The sequence below is a fragment of the Echeneis naucrates genome, chromosome 9, assembly GCF_900963305.1.
Source record: "Echeneis naucrates chromosome 9, fEcheNa1.1, whole genome shotgun sequence".
In the NCBI taxonomy this organism is placed as follows: Eukaryota; Metazoa; Chordata; class Actinopteri; order Carangiformes; family Echeneidae; genus Echeneis; species Echeneis naucrates.
The window spans coordinates 23,744,947-23,768,440 of record NC_042519.1 but is presented as its reverse complement, the minus strand read 5'-3'; the positions used below and the strand labels follow the sequence as shown (position 1 = coordinate 23,768,440).

The 23,494-nt window shown below is 43.0% G+C and overlaps 1 protein-coding gene across 1 annotated transcript in view; it reads left to right on the top strand.

Annotated features, from left to right (window-relative positions):
- The window catches only part of prdm6 (PR domain containing 6), a 57,660-nt gene extending 36,890 nt beyond the window's left edge, over positions 1-20,770 (top strand). Inside the window, 7 exon segments of the mRNA XM_029510172.1 lie at positions 7,256-7,377; positions 7,380-7,481; positions 7,483-7,524; positions 7,526-7,629; positions 15,264-15,309; positions 15,311-15,441; positions 18,787-20,770. Of these exon segments, the coding sequence (XP_029366032.1) occupies positions 7,256-7,377; positions 7,380-7,481; positions 7,483-7,524; positions 7,526-7,629; positions 15,264-15,309; positions 15,311-15,441; positions 18,787-18,901 (662 nt within the window). The 3' untranslated portion in view covers positions 18,902-20,770.
- Positions 20,771-23,494: the final 2,724 nt, after the last annotated feature.

Sequence of the window (23,494 nt, the reverse complement as noted above, 5' to 3'; positions counted from 1 at the left end):
GTCGTGGTTCTGGTCTGGTGATGTTCATGTCTTAAATGGGATGTCCACATGGTTCTTGTTTGTTTTGACAATTTTCAGGCTGTGTTGCAAAATCAAATGACTCACTTTGAGTAAACATATCATCATATTGGCCTGACTGAGGGACAATATGATTATAAGACCCCCCCTTTTTCCAACAGAGGAATCAGTCTGAGATGCCGTGACTCTGAGCAGAGGGGTCGTCATCACTGAAGCCTTTTCTCTTGTAGAAGCAGAGCAGGAAGTCCAGTTGTCTGTAAAACCCTGGTTAGTCTGTTAGTCTCGTCCTCGCTGATTCATTTCAGCAGTCAGAGGGGACGATGTCAGCTCGTCTTCTTTTGGAATGAATTCGTTTCCTTCATGGTTGAAAACAAAGAAACACTGATGGCCCTAAACGCAGCTAGAATTTAAAAAAAACTTTGTATAAAGAAGTGTAGCTGGTTCAGATTGAGTGCTTGAATTAATGACAGCTTGAGGTATCACAACAAATGAAAATGATCTCATGTATTTTCCCTGCTCCATGCTCCATTCAGCTCATCAGATTTAATCCGGACAAACGTGATACAGAGTCACGTTTTGTGATAAGTCCCGTCAGTTTGATTTCCGTAGCTTCAGAGTTTTGGAACTTGTGCACATGATTCTCATAAAAATCTGGAGAAAATATTGTTAAAATGATTTTGTGGCCGTCCTCTTCAGTTTCTCTCTTTCCTTTCTTCTCCCTCCCCACATCTTTTCTCTGTCCACCCTCTTTTTCTGTCACCAATTTTTTTGTTTACATCTCCTCCAGTTTTCTGCTCTGTCAGCCTGTTTATACATTTTCCTTTCAAACAAATTTTTCTGTGTCTTTGACAGAGGAACCTCCCTGCAGGGAGAAAAAAACAAACTTTGACATATTTTTTCTTACACAATTATGTAGAAAAGAAAAAAAGAACAAAACATGAAGGAGTTTTAATTTGTGGAATCTAAATCGAAAGGAATTGAATTAGGAGCTCGTCTTTCACGGAGTCGCAGTGAAACGAGATCGTTCTGATTGCAAATTAAAGACGCTTGGCCACAAACTGGTTTGTTTTACAGATGGAACGGCTCTTTTACATGACATCGTTCATGGCTGACTTTGTCCTCCCCGCTGCCTGTTTGCTCCTGGCTGAACAACAAATCTGATCACAAATGATCGTGCACATAAATATATGTAAATTTAATGGTCCCTTTTGGCACCAGTGCAGTCCTGAGCCTGTGATATCTGGACCAGCAGATCCTTTAAGTCCTGGAAGTTGTTGGTCAGACTGGAGCTGCAGGGCTGGAGACGCTCTGATGTTCCTGCTTCATCTCATTCAGGAGTAAACGTTAAAAAGCTCTGCACCATTCAAAGGTGCCATTGTAACCAGGTAATCCAAATTCACGTCACCTGTCCGTGGTCATAATGTTATGCCTGATGATTGTATTCTCATGTACATAGAATCTGCTCCAGATACTCAAGGTCCTCAGAGGATAAATCCTGGGGACATGAGTCTTATATTTTTCATCTTGTGCCTGTAACAAATGAAAATTATTTTAAGATGCAGCACAATCTGAATACTTGTATATCCTAAAATTGTCAGTTTTTTTAAAAAAGACATGATCTGTAGATCAGGTGATATAAAAGAATATGGTGGTTTGTTGTAATAATAATAATAATAGTCACATTTATTTATCAACTATACAATGAACTGTGAACTGTTGTGTCACAGATTTTAAAACAGATTATGGCTTTTCAGAACAATGATGGGATATTAGCACAGAAATTAAATTAAAACAATCACCAAAATGAGAACCAGACAAATGTTATAATTCTAATCATTTTAAGAAGTTAAGAAGTAGATTCAGATGGAGGTTCTTCTCCTGGGAAGTCGCTCCAGAGAGCGGAGGACGAGCAGAGAAGTCACAGAGTCGTAGTTACATGTCGTTATTCGTTGTGAACGTCTCATGATTGGCAGCTCCTTCTCAGCTTTTGTCCAATTTACCATGATACAGTGATTTTATTTTATTATTTTATTAGGAACAGCCAGATAACAGCCCTGTTCCTGCAGGTCGACTCCAATCTGTGGTTAATATGAGACAGGACTGTTTCTGTGTTTGTCCTCCATGATAAAATATTCTGAACTGAACCGAGGCTGGTTGTGTTCTGGTGACTTCAGCAGTAAGGCTCAGTCGGAGTCCAACACACAGAACTTTGCTGAACGCTCCTTCCTCTCTTTAACTGTGACCATCACCGTTAGAGAGGAAGGATCGAGAAATAGATCACCTGGTGTCTGTCATGGAAACATGCAGCTGTGAACTTTACATCCAATCATCACGGGAATGAATGTCATGTTCATTTTACTGATTTATTTGAACCGTTCTCTTTTCAAGGTGGAATGATTAAACAACATACATCTTCAATGATTTTTAAAAACAAGAAGTTTGAATTTATTTGGATTTTCTCTAATCCACCCAGGGTCAAACATATATGTATTCACCTAAATCTTTAAATAAGTGGTGCTGTAGAATGTTTTTTGACTTGACGAGGCCGAGCCCTGTTAACTTCTCTTTAGTGATCATGACTGACTGCAGCTGGTAGTTTTCTTTTTCCAGCATGACAAGGATTTGTGTGACAGCATTCATTGGACCGACCAAAGCTCAGGAGGATCTCAGGAGGAGAATTGTGCATTTCCACAAGTTGTGAAAGTCTTCTGGAGGGTTATTTTATAGAGCCATATAAAAAAAACCCTGCAGATTCCAAGATCACAATTTTAAACAACTACATCTACGTACCAGTTATTTGGATGTGTCACCACTTTGTTAATGTCTGAAGGTAGACCCAAACTGTCGGCATCAGAAAAAAGGAGTTAGGATGTCCAGGAAGCGAGGCCGTGTGCCGTGAACTGGAAACTGCTGGAACCCTCAGTGTCCCTGTCCACAGTGAAGAGAGCTCTACATCGCCATGGACTAAGAAAGAACAAGTACTTCTGAAATTGCCACCTTCAAGCTCGGCTGAAATTTTCAGCCGCCCACACGGAGAAACCAAAAATGTAATGGTCAGAAGAGACGAAGATTGAGATATTTGGCCACTGTGAGAAGAAGCATTTTGGAGGAGTCAAGGTGAGGCCTTCAAACCTCAGAACACTGGACCAACAGCTCAGCGGTCCTGGTCTACCTCCAAATTAACAGCTGGAAGACAGAAAGTTGTTCCAACAGGAAAACTGCTTTTGGAATGGAATGGATAGAAGCTGATGGAACGGCCTCCCGTGCCCCGACCTCAGCCCCATCCTACGTTTGTGAGGTCCGTGCCAGGAGACCAAACTATTTAAATGAACTCTACCAGTTCTTCCAAGAAGAGTGGTCAAACATCCAGCCAGAGTTATGCCGGAAAGTGTGTGGTTGAGGTGAAATGTGCTAACGGACATTTAACCAAATATTAGTGGGGCTGTACGTAAATATTTGAGCCTGTATGTATAATTTTGAGTGGATTAGGGAAAATCCAAAATAAATTCAAACTTCTTCTTTTTAAAAATCACTGAAGATGTATGTTGTTTAATCATTCCACCCTGAAAAGAGAACAGTTCAAGTAAATCATTAAGAGTGCAAAACTAAAATGACATTCATGCCCGTGATGAGTGTATGTAAACTTCTGACCACAACCAGTCGTCCATGGATCCACCAGAAGGACGTGGATGGCTGTTGTCAACTTTTTCATAGACTGAAGGATGAAAATACAACACAGTCCTGCTCCTCAGCAAACACAAAGTCAAAGACTTTGTATGACTGACACCGCCTCAGTCCCTGCAAAGACGTTCAGCCCTCAACAGCACAGACGCACACACAGATACATGGCGCACAAACACACACTGGCAGGAGGATTTGCTTTTCTTCCACTGGGCAGTGAAAGAAGTTTGTTCACATTCAAATTAAGAGAAATTAGATTATGCCTCTTTTGTACAAACTGAAGCAGCTCTGCTCTGAGTTAGAGACATTTAGCTACTAACTGCATTTGGTTTTTGATTGTGCCCACAAAGGATGAGTTTAATGTCAAAACTCTGCACAGGAGACAGCAGGACTGTGACCCTGTGTCCTCGGTGGAACAGACATTTAAAGCTCTGACCTTTATTAGCACAGAGAACACCGACAGAGCGGACTTAGACCAGGACGTCAGGACATTCGCAGACCCCACAGCTGTGTGTCCGTCGGTTCATCAATGATCTTAACATAAAACAAAGCTGCTGCATGAAAAGGAAACTACTCTGATAAAATGATCTGGATGTTACGTAAATCTGAAGCTCTCCGTTTGCTTTAATATTAGAGGAGCTCAGAAAAAATCAGGACTGATGGCACTCAGTATTTAATGGAAATCTAAAATAGTCCTGATTGAAATTGGTCCAGATGATTCTGGAGTTGGCCTCATTCATTCAGGACAAAGACTTCAGTTAGGCTGACAATAAGACGGTCAAAGTCCAGAGTTACTGAAGGGGGGGGCATCCTCCTTCCATCCTTCATCCATCAGCAACACACTCTTCTGTGCAGTTTAACGTGACCCCCCTCCCCCTACACACACAGCATTAAATCCACATTCTGACCCGAGCTCCCAAAAAACAAACACACACAAAAGAACGTGAGCATTTAAACATGTTAAAGATGAACAGAGAAAACATGAGAGCCAAACTACACAACAACACGCAACAAAGAAAACACACACACCCTCTAAAAAGACACTGAACACACTATCAAAGCACAAACACACACACACACCCTGTGGTTGTTTACTCATGTATGTTCCATCCAATCACAGCCTGTCGGCTTGATGCTCTGCAGCCCGGATGCTGCCTAACAACAACAACATGTGGACTGACAGTGGGGGGTGGCTGGCAGGAGAGATGGAGCGAAGGAAAGGAGAAAGGAGAGAGGAAAAGTTGAGGAGAAACAGGAAGATGGGAATGAGAGGAGCAGACAACAGGAGGAAGGAAGTTTGTAGGAAGAAGAGGTCTTCCATCGTGTCCACCTCTGCAGTAAACTCCTGACCATTATTATAATTGCCTCTATTGATTTTATAAGACTTTATAATCACCGCTAACGTTATCGTTATTGATCACTAACGAAGCTCTGGCAACACGACCTGAACTGTACTTCACACCAGTAAGGAGACGAGGACACAGGGAGGTGGAGAGGAAGCAAAGACACATTTATCATTAATATAACAACATAAACGTACCGTTTGAGTTTTGTCCCGATAGGGGAAACACGTCGTCAGTCTTTGTGTTTGTGCGTCTGTTTGCTTCCAAAAACTGATCATGACACGGGCTGTCCCAGCAAGTCATTTTAAGAAGGCTGTCAGATTAGCTCGGTGAAAACACACAAATGAACCTGGGAGAAGAAACAATGAAGACACAAAAGAACGGCAGAAACAGAGTCAGTTCACTTTATCCAGATGGACCGATTGTAGCTTTTTAATGTGAAGGTCCGTGGAAATCCACATTTATTGGAGTGAGATGATTCATCAGATCAGCACCAGAATTAACGCTTTTATTTCCCGGCTCATGTCCCAACATGAAAACAGAACCTCATTGGTTTTATTTGAAATCACACTGTCACAGACTGACGTCCCCTCTCTGCTCAGTCCAAAAACAGATGAGTGTTGGAGCTTGATGTGCTGTGGAGTTCAGCCGGTGCTCCCTTCTTAAAAAAAAGAAACAAAGAAAACACCGACTCTGCAATGTTGCAGACTGCATCTGCATAATTCTCCCATTTTGATGATGCATTTCATGCGCAGCCCAAACTGTATTGACCTGCATTTTTTGTATATGCAATGTTTGTAGCAAAATGAATTAAGTGTGGGCGAGCGGCACGTAACGCGGCCGTCGATAGTGCCGTCGGGCAACTTACAAATGGTGTAATTATCTCCTCATAAGGTTATTAGAGGATCAATGGAGCCTGGTGGCCTGATGGCAGAGGTGAGCTGATGAAAGATGGGAAATGGTCCTGACAACCCGACTGCAGAGGTTCAGCTGTTAATTTATATAACATGAAGAAGAAAGATGGAAAAAAGAGGAGAGAGAGAACATGAAGCGTACGGTGAACATTTAGTCGCCATGTTTAGCATTCGCCCAAGTTTCGGGAACTTAAATGATTTGATTTAGGATTAGAAAAGGTCGTGGCCGTGCTCCAAAGGTCCTCCGCTGTTGGAGGATGTGACACAAATTCTCTCTCTGGTGTCAATAGAAACAGTCCACAGGCCACTTTTCTCCAGCAAAACCAGTTTTCCAGAATGAGAGGAGAGTGAGTTAGAGCCGGACTAACCCTCTTAATGTCATTTCAAACGTAATGAAGGGTTGTGGACTCCAGGCCTGTCAGACCACAGAACAGAACACAGCTGATTTCTGGGTCAAGTGAGGACAGCTGGCATCAGCCGGTTCAACTACAATCTGATTTACCCACTTTCATATTATATCTTTTTTCCTGTTAATGTCATTTGTGCTTGACTGTTTTATTCACGAGCAACACTTCTGTATGCTGAACCTCTTCATCTCCTCTGCCTGAAACATTTCTCTTCCACGTCATTGTCTCTGAGCACTGATCAGCACAAAGGCTCAAAAATGAATCAAAACATGATATGACGTAAAAAAACAAAAACAAAACTGCAGAGTAAAGTCAAGTTAAACGTCCATCCGTCCATTCGCAGGTTTAGGAGGTCAGTGGTCAGTGTTTACTCTGCTCCTGGTCCAGGACTACTGTCCTCTTCTGGCAGGCCTTATCTGGGACCAGCAGCAGTCTGGTCCTGGACTGGCTGAAGGACTTCAGACTCTGAAGCAGCACTGGATCTCAGTCAGCTCACTGTGATCCTCCATGAACGTGGTCTGTCATCATCAACCCTGAACCAGGACCAGCTGAGTCCAGACTGTTGCTGTAGTTAGAACAGTAACAGTAAACGCTGCAGCGAGTTTGTCCACGTGGTGACAGGACTGACTGACAGCCTGAGAAACATTTCTGTGGTTGTTGAGAGAAGAGCAGCGTGTCGCTGTAAGTGCACTAACGAGCAGACTCCAAACAATACTGTTAACTTCACCCACTGGAGCCAGGAGCAGGTCACCCCAGGCCACTCAGCTTCCTGGTTGAACATTGTCCTTCACTTTATTACGTCTGATTTCAACAGGCCGAGGTAGCTCAGTGTCCTCCAGAATTTAATGGCCAACAAACAAATCACGTCTGTCTTTTTCCTTCGTGTCTCCAGTAAATGTCCCAGCCACGGTGATCGAGGCCATGACCAGACAGGAGTCCCTGCAATCCTTCAGCAAGAACGGGAAGCCCTCCTCCTCCACCTCCTCCACCACCCTCCTGCGCTCCATGGTCTTCCCCCCACTCTCCCTGGCTCCAGGAGTTTCTCCCTGTTGGACAAGGTCGGGGTCGGGGTTCAGTCGGACACAGGTTTTGGGCAGCTTGGCTCAAAGAACCAGCGTTGTCCTGGCGAGTCCAACGTCCAGCACCCAGTCCAGTTGAGACAGCCGAGTTCAGCGACTGGCACCTGTGGAAGTGTGGCCAGTGCTTCAAGACCTTCACCCAGAGGATCCTGCTGCAGATGCACGTCTGTCCACAGAATCCTGACAGGTAAGGAAGCAGCAGAGCCGTCTTCATAAACTCAAACAGCCGGAAGAATGAGAAGCTGTAAACTAACTTTGGGTTGAATTGGTGTTTATGCAGCATCCACAAACAAACAAGTTGACTCAGAAACGAATCCCTTAAAAAAATATGAATTTTTTCCTCCATCAAATCTCTCAACAAGTTGGTCAGCTGTTCTGTAATCAGCTTACTGTCCAACATCAGCAGCTGCAGCAGAAGTCCTGCGATTCAAAATAATATTCCAAATGATTCTGATTTTTGTTCATGTGTCTGGTTTTTGTAGTATCCTTTTTACAGCTGAAAGATAAAGAACATGACACAGAATGAGACTGTTTCTGAACGCTTACTGCAGTTTTTCGGACCAGCGCGCACAATTTATGACTCATCATCACAGTTTGTGTTGTAGAAAGTGTGACTTTGTGCATCAGAGTTAAGAGAGTGTAAAAGTGCTCAAGTGTGTATAACGTCTGCCAACTTAATTATATACAGCGTGGAGGGAGGGAGGACGAGTAGATGTGTGTGTGTGTGTGTGTGTGTTGGTGGAGGTTGTGTATTGGAAATTTTTTGCTTAGCTTTATTTTTTGCGGGGAGAATCAGAGCGGCATATAAATCAGCGCTGTGCGTCAGTGAGAAATACCTCGCCTTACGGTGACGGGGCCAGGAAAACAGATGCCACTTATTCAATAAACTAATACTCATAGGGAAGAAAAATGTGGGCTGGATATGGAGGGGGGGGGCGGGGGGGTCGATGTGAAGGTTTTATGGGACAGAGGAGCAGATAAAATTCAGCTGAACAGGCCAAACAAGACACAGGAGTCCCTGGAGCCCCGCGGCCCAGCTGAACCTGATCTGGACTGACCAGGTCCAGCTGTTTTCCAGGCGCTTCCACTGAATTTTCATTCACATCAGGGGGTCTCTGAACACGTTTTAATGTGAGTGTGTTTGGATTCAGTCTGTACGTGTTCATCTCTGGTTTTGTCTGTCTGTGGTGCCCCCCTCCATCGCTCTCTCCCCCTTCGGACATTTTTATTGACGTTTACTTGATGAGAACATTTGGAGCTGAAGACTGATGCTTCTGTATAAAAAACACACTCCACCTCTCTGCTCCATCTCTTTCAGGTTTGTTTTTTTTCTGCTGACTGTTTCTTTTTCTGAACTTTTTCTTGTTCTGTGTCACCCCCCCATGTGTCATTTCAACAAAATCCATCATCATGAGAGCAGTTTGTTTATGTCGATGAGGCCTTGGAAGTGCTTTCAGTCCGGCTTTAAACTGGTGTCAGGATGGCCGATACTGTTTAAGTTCTGAGACGGTGACGAGTGATGAATCAGGAAAAGAGTCTGAGCATAAATGGAGCACGTATATTTCTGACTGTAGAGTAAACCACAGCGATGACCTCAATTAATAACCACTGATTTTGTGATTGATGTGTTTACGGCGCTGATGTTTAAAAGCCTCATTAGTGCTTTTAGTGAAAATGGGGTGTTTGCGCTCAGCACTTTGATCCACGTTTCAGGTCCCGTTCTGGAAGCTGATGTTGTTTATGAGTGAAGTGTGTACGTGCATATGGACACAATCACTGCTGTTTATCAGAGGACAGAGCGTTTACAGCTGATTGAACGTGTGTATCATCACTGCAGCGGCACAAAGGTTACATTTGTTTTTGTTCTCTGCTGAAGCCTTGACAATCTGTCATTTTCTTTCATTTCCTCTGTGATAACTAATGTAAGCTCAAACGGATGGGTTTCCATCAGACGCTTCATCTACGTTGAGGAACATCAGTGAAACTTGAATACAACAGAAGAAGCAGTTTGTCCAGACCAGAACAGTCTGGGCTCAGGTGGTCCTGGTTCAGGGATGGTGTGGGACTGAAGGTTCAGACTCAGAATGCAATCTGTGTGTGACTTTTCATGAAGTTTGCAGAACATTAAATGTCAGATTTTGTTCTTTTTGTGACCAGAGCAGGCCAGATCTGCCTCAGTCCTCTTCGACCTGCTCCACGTTCTCCTCCAAATATGCTTTCATAAAAACTTAATGGTGGCAGACAAACGACAAATATTGGCCTTTAAAAGAGCAGCTCACAGACCGACAGGCGGGTTAAGGCAGTCATGACTTAAGATCATGATTACATCCTGCAGCTTAGTGTACAATAACAGAGCTTAACCTGTGACCTTTGACCTATTCAGGGGCTCCAGTGGAGGAGAAACAGATGTGTTGCAGAAAGGAAACAAACAGATGATTAAACTGCTGATATATTATAAAAAGAAAAGGACAAAGAATCTTTCCTCAAACACGTATAAATAAAGATGAATATCAAAGATCGACGGTTTTATCAGCAGAGTGACATTGATCAGGTCGGAGGTCCAGACCTTTGGGACCTCAGACTGGATCCTGAACCTCTGATGAACATTTCTACTACAAATCCCTAATTAGTAAATACTGTTCAGCTCAAAGTCTGTATTCAGTTATCACTACCAGTTTGACCTTCATCATCTGATCATCTGTCTGTTTGTGTTTCTAATGAAGGTCGTCAAAGTATTTGACTCTGCCGGGCTGTAGGTCAGTGATCTGAGGAGAGAGGAGCATTATGGGTAATCAACAGGATCAATACCTGTGAGCTGAACTGCATCCAGCTAACCGACACGTGAGCCGTCACTTCCTGTAATCTGTATCTCTGTGAGATCCGACCACCTGATGGGGTTGAACTCATTATAATCCTGAAGTTTTCATGTTATCATGGAGGAAACTAAAACGTTAACTCAGCACAATGTCAGAGTCTGTGTGATGACGACCTCTGTGGTTCTGCCCAGTGAAGCTCAGAGTGCAACTCAACTTACTGTTGAGTTAATGACCAGCACCGACAACCGAATGAAATGTTGTCACGTCTATAACTTGCACTTTTTGGCACTTTGGGTTTCATGATCCTGACCAAAAGAATAAGGGAATATAGTTCCGGTTTTGTCCATTCAGATTGTTTCTGGACCTTTTTTTATCAGATTAATGTCTGAAAATGATAAATAATTTATCGGTGTTAAGATACAACCTGTAGCTGCTGTCGTGTGTTCACGTCAGCTGAAGACTCACTTTCTGCTCCACGAGCTGAGAAAATTCTCAAAACACAATTAACTCAAACGTTGGCATGTCAGGCTGAAGCAGAAACTGTTTCTGCTGTTTGATAAACAGCCGACATTCTGCAGATTTATCACCCAGCGCTGACGACATATTTGCATTTAACACAAACACAGATGTGTGTTGTCCCTGCCGGACACACAGATGTGTTGAAAAATGACTTTTTTTTTCTTTTTGTGTTGCCGCAGGATTAACCAATAACGATCCATCACTGTGATGGACGGGCTTGTAGAAATTCCCTCAAAGTCTATTTTTATCTGTCATGTTTGCCACTAAAACAAAAATCTACTTTGTGTTGCATCCACACACAAAGTGAATTTTCCATGTTTTTTTGTTTTGTATTATTTTTGCTCGTGTTGATTCCTCACTTGGATTTCTATTAAAGTAAAATCAGATTGTCAGAGACGTTTCAGGGCATCTGAATGCCTTTGAGTTTTTCCTGATAAGATTCACGCTCAGCTGAGCGGTCAAAACGTTTTATTCAGGTAATAGTACGAGTGACTCAGTAAAGACTTCTTCAGGAGGATCGGAGCTCAGAAAACAAAAACTAAATTATTATTATTACATCATCATCACAGGTGTGACATCACACATCTGTTTGTCGGCCATCTTGTTTTTTTGAAACCAGAAGAAACCAGATTTGGATCTGACCTGTCCTGGACTCTGTCCTGATTGGGCGGTCCAGTCTGTCAGTCACACATTAGCCCCGCCCCCTAACCCCTCCACTCCTTGGTGGCCTGTTTCCCTCTAAACGGAGCATCATTTAAAAAACGATCATGTTGTGTTGAAGACTGAGACCATGAACTCATCAGGAACAGCAGCAGTGTCTCCTTAATAAGAACAACTTCCTGGTGAACTACACGACCCATAATCCTCAATCCTCCCCTTCCCCAAATATAACGGCCAAACTGAATCCAGGATCTGTGTTGACTGGTATTGACTGGAGGCCCGGGCTCTGTTGGAGGCTCAGCTGGTTGATGAGAGGACATAATGTGAACTCTCTGCTTTAATAGTTTGGTCAATACAGTCAGAGAGAAACAACCAGAGCGATGGATGTTAATGGAGGAACACACGAGCAGATGGAGGGAAAGGAGTTCAGTGTTTTTGTTAGGAGTCCACCGCTGACTTCATCTGGATGTGTGACTGTCTGCTCACATACATACAGTATATATATATATTTGTGTGTGTGTGTGTTTGTTCAGGGGGCCATTGATCGGGTATTGATGAGGCTGGAGCAGTGATTTATAGCTGCTGGTCTCGGGGGAATAATGTCTTCATACGAGGCGGACAGAAGAGTCGTCCTCACAGCGCAGTTATAACTCCATATGGATTAGACCCACTCCATACGGGTCAATCAACACACTTCACCCCGCATCGCTGCACAGCACACGCACACACAGACACACACAGATGTGTGGCACTGAGGTGGAGATCAGAATCATCCCAGAAACTGACCTGCTCTTTTTATTTCTTCTTATTTCTTAATATACCTACATTTCCCAGAATGCCTTTCAGCCATCCAATCAACCCACAGCAGTCAGAATTTCACACACATCTGTGGGTTCACGGGGCTCAGTCCCTTTCTGTCCTTGAACAAAAACAACAAAAAAACATCACATTAGTGACATCACTTCTGACGAAGCCTCAGATCCGCCCAGGGGCTTTTATTTTGAAGTTAGAGAAAATGTCTGTGTGCGTTTGCCAAGAAGCTTCATTCCCATGGAGTCTTAATAATGATGAGCTGGCTGGCAGCTTGGGTTACACACAGACACACACACACACTCACACTCTTTCATCAGCTCATGTGTTAAAGGTGTGGACACAGCGACACGTTGACACACACTGTTGTTGTTACCACATGTTGTGTTGAAAGGCGACATGAGGTTTATTGTCCTGAACTATGTTTCACAGACATGTTGAAAATGACTAATTTTATAGATCTCACACGCAGCAACATCACAGCTGGTCCGATTCTTCATCACCCGTCCAAAACAAGTATTATTAGTTTTCCTGTGAACCAAAACGAAGCATCGTGTCGTGTTTTGTTAGCCTGTTGCGGTGTTGACTCTTTACATATTTGTGTGTCTGTGCTGTCATCGGGCTGTAACACCATCAGGATGAAAAACTGCCATGCTAACAGGCACCAGGAGAGACGCTCCTCAGGTCCGAGCGGTGACTGAATGTTTTACAGCCTCATTAGTATTTTAGTGGCTTTGTGGAGCTGAGCTGATTCTGACTGAGGAGCTTTTGTGCTTTTCACTCATCTATCGCTCCGTTTGGTGAGCAGAAACCAGACGTATGAACTATGAAGATTATATTTGATGACTCCATCTTTGATAGTGATACTGGAGTCACGTCTCTACATCGGACGCTCCTATTGGCTCCGGCGGGTGATGTCACAGCCAATCAGAGACTCTCTGGATCAGACAGTCAGATATTTGGAGCTGATTTTTCATCATTACTGAGCAGAACTCCTGATCAGATTCAGATTCAGACCCAAACACACGAGAGGAACTTTTCTGTGGAAAAAGTGTTTTTAGTTCTGGTTTTCTGATTCCAGAGAGTCTGAACTGATCCGACAGAATCAGCTGAGACTTTTTAAAAATGAAAACCTTAAAAAACATCAACAGCAACAAGCAGCTGGGGAATGTGAGACAATGAAGTGTGATTCAGGAATTGTTGACTTCTATGACTGCTCATTTGTAGGAAAAAGGGGTGAACAGCCACACTGAACCCAACTAAAGGCGGCCGGAGTGTGTGTTTGAGTTTGTGCGTTTGTTGGTAAACGCCCTCAGTGTGTTGTCCTGTCCAAGTTGTGTGTGGTCGTTCATACATATGTATGATTGTGTGCAGATTTTTATTCATTTGTGCAGAAGGACGTATTTGCATGTGCTTCTCTGAGCAGATATTTCAGCTGCACCTGTGTGTGATGGAGGTTATGCCTCACCTCCTCCCCCCTCCTCGCTCCGCTGTAATAAACAATAACCGGGCATTAATCTCCCGGCCTGCTGCCTTAATAAATAATATCCACACATTCATCAACTTAAACTATTCACAATCAATGCAGCTCTTCATAGAAAACCCACCTAATAAATAGCGGTGCGGCCCGCTGAGGCGTGAACTTATAGACCGGCCTGCTGATAAATGAACCCCCCCCCCATGGCGAGACGCCTTTTATGTGGAAAACTGCAAGTGAGAATTTTTCGATTTTATATTGCACTATTTTACTCTTATTACTTTCCCTGTGTGCGTTGTGTTGTGTGTTGTGTGTGTGTCCTCTCAGGGAACAGGAGGTGTGTGTGATTTATCGGCGCAGTGAAGATGTTGGTCTATTTGTTTTGTTCTCGTTGTGGGTTTTCTCCTATTTGTTAGGTCCCGGTGTCACACGTTGGTCTTCTTGGTGACACAATCAGAATCTCTTCATTTTCTCGGAGCTCGTCCCGGTCGCCCTGCTGCTGCTGCACACAACTACACAAACAACACACTCATACAGATAAGGGGTGTGTCTGATACAGAGAGCTGGACTCTGAGGAGTCCAATCCGAGCAGACACAATAATGACGTCCAAAAATGAATGCGAATGAATTGAAAAAATTTCTACATTTGTTGATAGATTCTTGCTTTCATTCATTCCAATGTTTGTTTGTTTCTGCGAACATGAGTAATTAAATCTTCTCTTTAGAAGGGAAATAAAAATGAGCAGATCTCCACTGGTGGAGGGATCCAGACCAGGTCCTGGTTCTGGACCACACGTCCAGACGTCTTTGAGGTGGAGCTGCTCAGAATCAGGTGTGACCTTCAGGAACAGCGCCTGTTTAGGATTTCTTTGGTGAAAGTACTGTTTGTATTTTTCTGCTAATATCCGAACAGACCGCGGTCCAACAGGAAGCTACAACCCGATCAGCTGACAGCGAAGGGGGAGGAGTCAGATTAGATCAGCTGCTGCACGAAGGCAGGACACTACATTAACACAGAGACACACACAGACTCAATGATAGATGATGTAGTCACCAGCTCGGCCTGCATTGTTGATGAGGGTCATGTTGCCGTGGTAACCGGAGCAGTGTCCGACGGGTGTGTTTACAGGACCGACACACAGTTTGTCAGTTGTTATCGGTGTTTGGGGTTCTTTTAAATTTTTGTGTGTATTTTCTGTATCTGGCTGCGTGTCCAATGGTTTGTGATAATTTTGTTTTTTTTTTGTGTGTTTTGTCGTGAAATTTGGACTCAGACGACGTGAAACATCCTGTTTTATTTTGAAACAGGAAAGGGAAGCATTTGACAGCAGACAAATGAAAAGACTGAGCCATTAAATGTGTTAATTTGTATTGTTTTGTTTGTGGTTTTCCCTTCATTTTTGTTGACCTTATTACCAGTTGTTTCTCATGATTGTATAAAATGTGCCTTGATTAAAAACCACAAGACAACACACACAAAAAGAATGGCTCTTTTCCAAAATGAAATCAGCTCACCTTTGACTTCCTGTCCCCCCCCAGACCGTACCAGTGCGGCCACTGCTCCCAGTCCTTCTCTCAGCCGTCCCGAGCTGAGGAACCACGTGGTGACTCACTCCAGCGACCGGCCGTTTAAATGTGGTTACTGCGGCCGAGCCTTCGCCGGAGCCACCACGCTCAACAACCACATCCGGACGCACACCGGAGAGAAGCCGTTCAAGTAAGTAACAGTGAGTACCCCCACCCACCCACCACCCCCCGCTCCCCCCGCCTGGACCCCATAACACACCCAGCTAACACCCGCTGACTGAATTCTAACAGGCAGCTCTTCAGGCTCTCCTCTTTTACATGATCAGACTGATTTCTGTCAAAAGTGAGAAAAAGAACCAAGTTAACTAAAGAAATGCAAATAAACTAAAAAATCGTGATTTCGTTATGAGACTGTTGGTTTATCAAATTAATTCAAAAGGAAAACTTCCTGTTGACTAACAGACTTTTATTCTGAAGCCCCTTAACGTCCTCTGAAACTCCCGAAACTCCAGCTCATGTTTTTTTTTTTATGGTTTCTGAATCAGTTTTGATCTGAACAGATTTTCGAGAGACTCTCAGACGGTCTGGAGCAGCTCACTGATCCATAGAGCGGCCCAAAGGGTCAAAGGTCACATGGATTCCTTTTAATGTGAGAGGCGTTTACTGACCCTATCGACCTGAAACAACTGAGAAATACTCACAATTATAACAAAAGATCAGCGTTGATTTTCTGATGGAGGCACTCCGACATATCGACCTTTAAATCTGGAACTAAAAGGACTCATACAAATATTTAAACTGTTTCCTGAGCGGTGCTGCGACAGTTTTTTTTAATTGGTAGAAAAAACCCACCTCCTATTAGAATGAATGTTTTTTTATACAAAGAAAACAACAGTCTGAATCAAACATTCATCTTTTTAACTCTCCTGTTATTTTTGACTGTCGTCATCACAGAATAAATTCAGGACCAAACATTCACCTGGTCTGAAGGGTGGAAGCATTAGATTTTGGTGGTCAAAGGTCACTATGGCCTCAGAAAATGTGAGCTGAGCCGAACTGAAGGTCAAAGTCAAGTCAAGACTTCACACTGGAGTCATGAGAAGATGGCGTCTTTGTCTTCAGATAAACTGGAAACCTGAAACAAAAAACTCTGGTTTTCCATCATTCATGAGGCCTCTGTGGACCTGGGAATATATTTTCCCATTTCCTGTCAAAGCTCGCGCGACCTCTGACCTTTACTAACTGAACAAGCTGTCAGTGATGTTGACCATCCAGGAAAATCTGCCGCTGTGTTTTTCTCTTGTAAATCAGCAAACTGCCCAACAGCATTTAGTGCAAACCCAGAAGATCCTGATCTGGATCTGAGCCGTTAGCAGACCCGCTGATGAAGCTCCACAGACGGACTCATTTCCATTTTGGCGCTCTGACATAATTAGAGGACGACCACACAGCAATTAGGGGTTTGTGGATGCTGCTGTCAGTCTGTCAGCAGAGCAGGACAATAAGGACGATCCCAGTGGACGGAGAGGGCAGGAGGACAAAGAGTGAGACATAAAAGAAAGTGAAGAAAGCTAAATAAGGGATTTGAGTGGTGGGAAACGTAGAGGACACGTGTCAGGGGGAATCTGGTGGAAACAAATTAACGCTCTTAATAAGCAATCAGAGATATCCGAACGGGTCATCGACGCGGAGCGTGAAAGGGCGAGAAGGACGAGGGAGAAAATGAGGGAGAGGAAGGAACAAGAGATCGCGACGGAAAAGTGGGAGGAAAGAGCAGCCGAGAAATACGTTTAAAGCAAATCAGCGTTCTTAATAAGAAATCGGAGGAAGCCCCCAAACCTTTTCATCAGCACTTCAGAGCCTCGGTGGAGGCAGAGCGGGACAAAGACAATCACGGACGGGCGTCAGAAATCTTTAGCAGATCGATGGCCTCGGGGAGTTATCTCCTTTCGGACGGTGCGGCGGATAGATTAAAGCTGCCACTGTCACTTTGTCAGGAGGAAAACGCTCAACTTTATTTTCCACCAAGGAGACGGAGGCTGTGATTCTGTGTGGTCGGCAGCTTTTCAGCACCGATACTGCGGCCTGTGGAGTCTGTCAAACTGCCTCTTCTGCTCGAGATCGCACACAAAACACTCTGCGTGAGGTAAGATTCACGCTGCTGTTCTTTGCTCAGCTCGAAGCGAACTTTATTCTTCTTCACTTAGAGAACAGAATTTAACTTCACTTTCTGCAGATTATATTCACAGGACATTTTATGAACCATCCATAAAAACCCGTCTGTTCACGGACATTTGATTACTGAGCAGCGTCTGAACTTCACCCTTCCAGTTATTTCAGGTGACACAGAGTTTTAGCAGTTCAGACAAATGTGGTCGGGTCATTGAAGGGTTTTATATGAACACAAAAATGAGCCGACTGTCTGTAAACCTGTTCTGAAGAGCCTCAAACATTTTTCTGCCCTCTGAAAGTCATCTGAATTATTTAACTGTTCATCATGTTGACAACAAACACAACAGCAGGATGTCGTGAAGGATTTCATCTGTGAATTTAAGCGTCGTTATTGACGGACGGTTCTCTGCCTGTTTCTGGACCGTCAGTCGTCGTTTCAGAGAAGATTCAGATGAGAGACGATCTGAAGCTTCACTGAAGCTTCACTGATCCTTCAGAGGAAATTGATTAAAGCCTCAGTCGTCATTTTGTCAACGTTGTTTTTCCTGCTGAGGAGAGAAGGAGGCGTCTTCGTGTCTGTCCTGGTGGATCAGTCCCTTCGACGCAGGCGTCTCAGAGACGCTTTGATGTCGGCAGCTGTAACAGACAAATGGGAGCAGGAACGTCCACCTCGAGGTTCAGATCGGACAGATCAGCTGATTCTGTTTAAGGAGGAAACAGGAAGAACCATCAGGAGGAATAAAACAGCAGACTGGACTTTAAAATCACTAAAAAAATCAGCTGTCGGCTGAAGGAGCTTCAGATGTTGTTCAGTCGACTGGTGTCGAACTTCAGCACAAAAAATGTGTCTCCTTGTCTGACGCCATCTATCCGTCTAACAGCACGTTAGTCTTGTTTCAGGGCTGTTGAGTCCAATAGCTCAGCACAGATTTCTCTTTGAAGAACCCCCAACACACACAGACACACACAGACACACACTCTTCTATACAGTGAACTGCCCCTCCCCCACCTCCAGTCTGACTAAAAGCTCCTTCTCTCCTTTCTTTCTATTGGAAGTGACAGTGACGCTGTCTTATCAGGTGTGTGTGTGTGTGTGTGATTTGTCGGTCATGTTGTGAAGATCAGGGCAACAATTACAGCTTTCTGCTCTGCTGGGCCTCACACACACTTTATACTGTCACTGGACATTAAGGTTAACAGGCAGGTGTGTGTGTGTGTGTGTGTGTGTGTGTGGCTTTGATGTGAGTGTCGTTCTCTTTCTCTTAAATTGTGCAAAATGTTTTTTTTCTCATCTCCTCACATAAACTCTTAAACTGATCTTTTTCTTTTGTGTTTCTTTTTTGTATTTGTGTGTGTGTGTCAGGTGTGAGCGTTGTGACCGCAGCTTCACACAGGCCACTCAGCTCAGCCGCCATCAGCGACTTCCCAACGAGTGTAAACCGGTGAACGAGAGCAGCGAGTCCATCGAGGTGGATTAACCCCGACTGACCGACCGACTGACCGACTGAGGCCACGCCCACATCGAGGCCGCCACACCTGAACTTCCTCCTCGCTCTCTGTTTTGGTCGCCCACACACACACACACACACACTGATCACCGAGAACACGCTGATTAAGATCAAGTTTAGTTGATCAGCTGTCCAATAATACGACTTCCTCCTTCATGAATCTGTCTTATTAAAACTCACGCTTACGGTTTATTGAGGGCGTGGCCTCTTTGAGTGACAGGTGGGCGAATGTTAGCTCACACACAGTCATACATTCGATTCTCAGCTCCACCCTCTTTTGATTATGGGGCGGAGTCAAGCTCCGCCAAGATGGCTACTGTGACGACGGGCTGCCTCCATCTTTATTTCCAGTCTGCCAGATGATCCCAAAAATCAAAGTTTATTTGGTTAATTCCTTAAAACACAAACACCACGACAGGAACAGACTTTAGGAGGAAGTCGGGTGTTTTCAGGTTTGGCGGCTCGGTGTGGCGTCGACTGACTCGACTCGACTGCGCTCGTCCTGGAGAGAATCCTGATTCACCCAAACCAAAGATGCTTCTCGTCCAGCACAGCAGACCTCTGACCCCGAGGAGGACGGACTCACTGCGTCCTTTTGGACACGGATATTTATTGGAGACTTTTGGGAATCCCGCCATGTTTTCCCTCCAAAGAAAACTCTTTTCTTGAAACCGAGACAAAAACAATGAAATACCAAAAAATTCAGACTGACGGTCTGACTGTAGCTTTACTTCTCGGTTCTTTTTTTTTCTTCTTTCTGCAGCAGCGATGCCAAAGGAGGCGACCAAAGCAAACAGACTGAGAATGCACAAAAAGCAACAACACAAACCAGGACAACTTTTGGTTTTTACATCACAAAATGAACACATTAAAAAGACGAGGGGTGTGTATTGTATAAAAAAATAATAATAAGGGACAAAAGAAACATAAATTATATTTATCTTCTCGCTCATATCAGGCTTCAGGCACTTTTGTTTTTAATGTTTATTTAATTTTTTGCAGTTCTTGTGTTTTTGTTGGGGGGGCAAAATAATCACAATTCATTAAGAAATGTGTTAAATATGTTTTTAAAGCCGACAGAAACATTACTTTCCTGGTGGAACCTTGTTTTCAGAGCGTAGATGAAATCATCCCATCTTAAATCAAAGAAGAAAAACTGACTTCATCTCTGTCATCGTTGGGTTTTTCTCAGATTATATTCACAAACAACCTCAGCTGTAAATATTCCTGAGACTCTTTGTATGAACTGAGTGACTTTAAAACACCAACAGACGCCAAAAAGGTTTTTGAGCTTTAATAATGATGATAAATATAAAAAGTGGAGGGTTGAGCTGCTGGACGTGAAAGGGATGTTCCTCAGCTAACTCTTTTTCCTTCCAACAGTCAAAAATCAGAACTACATTTAACAAGTTGGATATGAAAGTTTATAAACTCCATTTATTGATCCGATCTGATTATCAGTTCAGGTGAAAGTTTTTGTGTCAGTGAAACTTCTCTTCACTGCTGTAAATAGAAACTGTCCGACTTTTCTACAACGCATCAGTCGGACTGAAAACACGCCCGAGCTCCGATTCACTTCCCGTTCCTTCCGTTACCTGATCACGGGGTCTTCATTCAAGGGCATTCTGGGAAATGTAGGCAGAAAAATGAATTAAATCAGGTGACTGAACAGGAACTGAATCTGCTCTCAAACTGATGACCAGAATTGGAAATCTCAGACATGAATCCATCGTGTTTGCATGACCCCCCCCACTTTTTTAATGGAAAACAAAATCAGATCAAAAGCCAAAAAGATGTTGTTCCATAGGAAATAAAGCTGAAATCCAGTTTTGATTCTTATCTCGAGCTCTCAGTGCCTTTATTCTTCATTAACCAGGGCCGTCTCAAGTCTCTTTTTCCTGATGTCCACAACAACCTGCCCCCTTCACAGGAAACGCTGATGACCGACCGGCTTCACGGCCTCTGAACCTGGAAAAGAAACGCTCAAATACACGAGCAGGTTTCTGACAACTAACGTTTGTAGTTTTGTATTTCAGGTACAGAAGTTATTTCTCAGCTCTGATCGTGACTGCGGTTTGTTTTTCGGCCTCTGCTAACTGCTAACACACACACACAGCCCTGCCTTGACCTCCGTCAGTCTGCAAACACAAACTGGACTTTCCACTCATCTGATTTCAGAGATTATTCCTGTGAGGATTCGACAAATTCACCAACACAAACAGCTCGGCAGCGTTCAGGCATCAATCACAGCTGTTTTCTCACCGTGGGAACCGGATCCAGACCCAGAGGCCAAACAAACCGACGCACAACCAAAGGTTTCCCTCTTTTTTTCCAATGTGAATGAGCCTGGATAAGATTACACCTAATGAGATTATGGAAGTGGTAGTTTTAATTAAAAGCAGTTAGAGTGAGTGAAGAAAAACAAAGAGAGGAACTGCTGAGTGGAGACGGAGGCCCAGAAGGAAACGACGTTTAACCGTTTCCAGTTTGACTTTTATTTATTTGGGCAAGTTGAAAAAGAAACAAGTCGAGTTCATGGAGAGAAACTGAAACATGAAAACAGAAACGATTTGTTGGTGATAAATAACCAAAAAGTTTTAACCAGACTGAACAGATTCAGACATCCAAACCTGCTTCAGGTCAACAAAGTGAATACGACTGAATCATAAAATTGTACTTTTCCTTCGATAAAATATTTTTGATTCACATCAATTCTACTAATATATGAAACAAATTCAGTGACGGAGGAGGCTCATTTCAGTTTTCAGCTTCAAAGTAAAAAAAATGTTCATGTTTATTCAGATAATTTAAATAAAATATAAACTAATTCCACAACAGCAACATCATTCTCATCTTCTGTAACTTTAATATTTGAAAACAAATAGTTTTGATCCAAATATGAACTTCATTTTATTTAAATTGAAGGACTTTATAATAAACATTCAAACTGCATTATTTCATTTATTTAAAACCTGAAATTAAAAAAAAGACTTCATTGTGAAAGCAGGTGACGAAAAGCAGAACATGAAAAACTTCAGTAAAAAAAAAAACTTAGTCGGTTTTCATGTTTTTATTATTTCAACAGAAATAGAAGAAATGAAACATCAGTGTTTAACTGAGCTTAATGGGTGTAATGTAGCTGTGGGTGGAATTTCCTGTGTGTGTGTGTGTGTGTGTGTGTGTGTGTGTGTTCGTTCAGGGGTCACCAAACCAATTACAGACCAAGTGAAGTTTTTTTATTTTTTTTCTAATTGGAAACATGTTGAAGCAGAAAAGTGGGAAAGTTTCACTGTGAGAAAATCTGTGTGTGTCTGTGTGTGTGTGTGTGTTCATGCTGTTACAGGTTGATGTTTGAGGCCTTTATGTCACGTTTGTTTGTGTTGTTTGTGCTGATGTTGTGTTGGTGTGTAACTCTGAGTTTCACAGAGGGATTGTGGGAAATGTGGTGACGTCAGTTTCATTAGTTTCCTGTATCAACTTTATTTAACCTTCAGCTTTTCCACAGTCACACTAAAGGCCAACACAACCTTTCATAAAGACACACAATGTTTATAAAGAACAACCAACACGTTGTGTTGTTTTTAGAAGACGTTTCCAGGTGACATCCGGATGAAGAACATGTGCAGTCAGTTCGTCCTCGTCTCCATGACGACGGAGGAAGAGTACCTGAAGCGGCCAAAAATCAGGTGAGCTGCTGAACGTTTCACTAATTTAACCTTTTCCTGCTGACTTTTTGATTTCAGAAATGTCTGTGTGTGGTTGTCGGTCTGGACTTTCAGACAAACTCCTGCTCGTCTTGTTGTCTTCCTCAGATGGACGAGTCGGGAACATCTGCTCAACATCAGCACTGAGCGTCCAGACGTCAACACACACAGACACACACTGATGCTGCTGGGTGTGTTCACATGTTGATGTCGGCTTCTTTTGTCAGCATTTTAATATTTTTTCCTTTTTTCCTTCATGTTTCATATTTCTGTTTGAGGTTTCTCAGCTGAGAACATTTTCTTTCACCCGAGTCGTTTTATTTTATTCTCTTATTTTTATTTCTAATTAGTTTGTTGTTTTTATCAAAAATCAGGTTAAAATGAAATGAAAGAAAATGTTTTGAAAAGGCCCGAAAATAAATGAATTCATTTCTGAGACATTCGAGCTAAAAAGCTGCTGCAGAACAGATCGAGACATTTTAGACAAAATATTAAAAGTGTTAGATAGTCAATAAATCTGTAAATATTTAATATTCTAATACACAAAAACAAGATAATGATTCAGATCAACAGTTTTACTGTTAAAGGAGGTGAAATTATCTGAAAATGTTCAATTCCACCAAAACTAACTTGAATTTCTGCTTCGTGTTTTTGGAGAAATTTCTCAAATCCTCTTCGATGCTTCAGTGTTTATTTCACCAGTCAGAAGATTTAAGCGTTCAACTTTTGATTTGTGATTCAGACATTAGCTGTTTTTTATTTATTCTCCTGTTTATTGTTGTAGTAATAATGTTTTAGTTATTTTAAAAACCGACCAGAGGAGAGTGGAGAAAGAAAAACAAACAGGCGTGAATGGATT